This window comes from Priapulus caudatus, unplaced genomic scaffold (genome assembly GCF_000485595.1).
Source record: "Priapulus caudatus unplaced genomic scaffold, Priapulus_caudatus-5.0.1 Scaffold1246, whole genome shotgun sequence".
NCBI classification, from domain to species: Eukaryota; Metazoa; Priapulida; class Priapulimorpha; order Priapulimorphida; family Priapulidae; genus Priapulus; species Priapulus caudatus.
The window spans coordinates 91732-94519 of NW_014578307.1; the positions used below are offsets into that span (position 1 = coordinate 91732).

The 2788-nt window shown below is 59.5% G+C and overlaps 1 protein-coding gene across 1 annotated transcript in view; it reads right to left on the reverse strand.

Moving 5' to 3' along the window:
- Window positions 1–2068, reverse strand: part of LOC106815953 (protein transport protein Sec31A-like) — a gene marked incomplete at its 5' end in the record, with an annotated part of 34827 nt that extends 32759 nt beyond the window's left edge. Inside the window, one exon of the mRNA XM_014820490.1 lies at window positions 1994–2068. Coding sequence (XP_014675976.1) covers window positions 1994–2068 — 75 coding nt within the window. The remainder of the gene's footprint in view (window positions 1–1993) is intronic.
- Between the last annotated feature and the right edge of the window lie 720 nt (window positions 2069–2788).

The window sequence follows — 2788 nt, forward strand, 5'->3', positions numbered from 1 at the left end:
TGCCCGCCAGCGATCGCCAGCACGATGGCGTCTGCTACGCGGTCGTCACGGAGACACAGGTCGACGGCCGCCTCCAGGTTACCGGTCAGCAGAGACTGACCGATGAGACCGTCCACGTCTGCATGGATAGAGAGACAGAGAGAGAGAGAGAGATAGAGAGCGGTCATGCAGTGGTCAGTCAGGAGGTCATGTAAAGGTCACTCAAGAGGTCATGTAGAGGTAACTTAGAAATGCTAGTGAGGGGGAAGAGGGATCATCATCGATTACCATCTATCAACACCAACAATGAACAATATCATCATCATCATCATCATCATTAACCCCACAACATTCATCATTCAAAAAATCAGCGCCACCAACATCATCATCATCATCATCAGATCTCATCACAACACCATCATGCATCATTATCATCATCATTCTATCACCAACCACACCAGATGCGCCCTCTGATAACGAACGGTTCGTGACGAGATGCTAAGGAGACGGCGTGATTCCTCGAGGGCTCGTCGCGCGATGGTGTCAAATCGGGCAGACGCCCCTGTGCTCCGACAGACTGTTTAGCAGCGTCGCACATAGAGACAGCCATGTCATACCAGACATCACTTATACACGCACGCACGCACTGCCGCACGCCGCCCCGCACGCAGCATGCACAGCGCACACGCAGACGCACGCACCACGCACATGACACACGCACGCGCACGCACACACGCCACAACACATGCACACCACACGCATGCACGCTACGGCAGCGCACCGCAGCTATACACACGCACGCGCGACGCACACACGCACCACACCCACGCACCGGCACAACGCACGACGCACGCACGGCGACGCCGCACGCGACGCACGCGCACGCCACGCAACACACACACGACGCACGCACGCACCACACGCATGCATATTACGGACGCCACGAGGACGCATCACATACGCACGCAGCGCACGCACGCATTTAGATGCTATGCGACGTCACATACGCACGACGCACGCACGCATAGGATGCATGCACGGCTCACATACGCACCACGCACGCACGCATAGATGCATGCACGCTCACATACGCACACACGCACGCATAGATGCATGCACGCTCACATACGCACGCACGCACGCACGCATAGATGCATGCACGCTCACATATGCATGCACGCTCACATACGCACGCACGCACGCACGAACGCACGCACGCACGCACGCACGCACAGCACACTGTGTGAAGTGATGAAAACGGGATGACGGAGAGCGAACGCTCATAGCATAACATTGCATCTAACAAAAGTTAGTAGGCAAAATCTAAACAAAGAGAGCGAGAGAGAGAGAGAGGGAGGGAAGGAGCAGAGAAGAGGAGAGGAGAGAGAGAGAAAGAGAGCGAGGAGAGAGAGCGGAAAGAGAGCGAGGAGCAGGGAGAGCGAGGACGAGGTAGAGAGGGGGAGCGGGGAGAGAGAGGAGGAGGCGGAGAGAAAGAGAGAGGGGAGAGGAGGAGGAACGAGAGATCTGGACGGGGGGAGAAGAGGAGGACGGAAGGGAGAGAGAGAGGAGGAACGAGGCAGGAGGAGGAGGAAGATGGAAAGGTCTGAGACGAGAGAGAGGTAGAGAAGAGATGGTCCAGGTGACAGAGAGAGGGGGAAGGACGCGTACGCCGTACTGCTATCTACGCACGAACTAGACACGTGACTATAAACACAAGCACTAGACAACAAGCACTAGACAACAAGCACAAACAACAAAAGCAGACGACACTCGCTAGATGACGCTCGACAGACTATAAAACACAGAAACACGGACAAGTGCAAGCGCGGGGGCGTGCGTGCGAACCCGTTGCCACGGCGACGGCGCAGGTAAGGAAACCGGCGCCAGTAGGATAACCGTTGCTACGGCGACAGCGGCGGTGCAAGTAGGGAAACCGGCGGACGACCGTCGCCGCGGCGACGCGCGACAGGGTGCGACACCTGGCGAGGAATCTCGATGCAGCGACGATGCCTACCTTACCACCACCGGAGCCAGCCAGGGGCGACAACTGACTGGGGATGTTGCTCCTCGTCGCTGCCTCCACGAGACCCTGGGGCACACAGAAACGCGGCTAAGATAAACGCACACGCGCGCACGCACGGACACGCACGCACGCACACACGCGTACGAACACGCACGCACGCGTACGAACACGCAGGCACGGACACGCACGCATGCACGCACGCACGCACAGACACGCACGCGCACGCACGCACGCGCGCGCACGCACGCACGTACGCACACGCACGCACACGCACGCACGGACACGCACGCACGCACACGCACGCACACGTACGAACACGCAGGCACGGACACGCACGCACGCACGCACACGCACGCACACGCACGCACGCACACGCACGCACACGCACATACACGCACGCACGAACACGCACGCACGGACACGCACGCACGCACGGACACGCACGCACACGCACGCATGGACACGCATGCACACGCACGCACGGACACACACGGACACGCACGCACGCACGGACACGCACGCGCACGCACGCACACGCACGCACGCACGCGCGCGCACGCACGCACGCTCAGGCATGGACACGCATGCACGCACACGCACGCACGCACGCATGCACGCACGCACGCACACGCACGCACGCACACACACACATGGAGACGAGCAGCAGACGACACAACAGTCCAAGCAGTACACTGACTAGTGGGAGTGGAGAAAGGGCCACAGAGAGAGAGGGAGAGAGGGAGAGAGAGAGAGAGAGGGAGAGGAGAGAGAGAGAGAGAGAGAGAG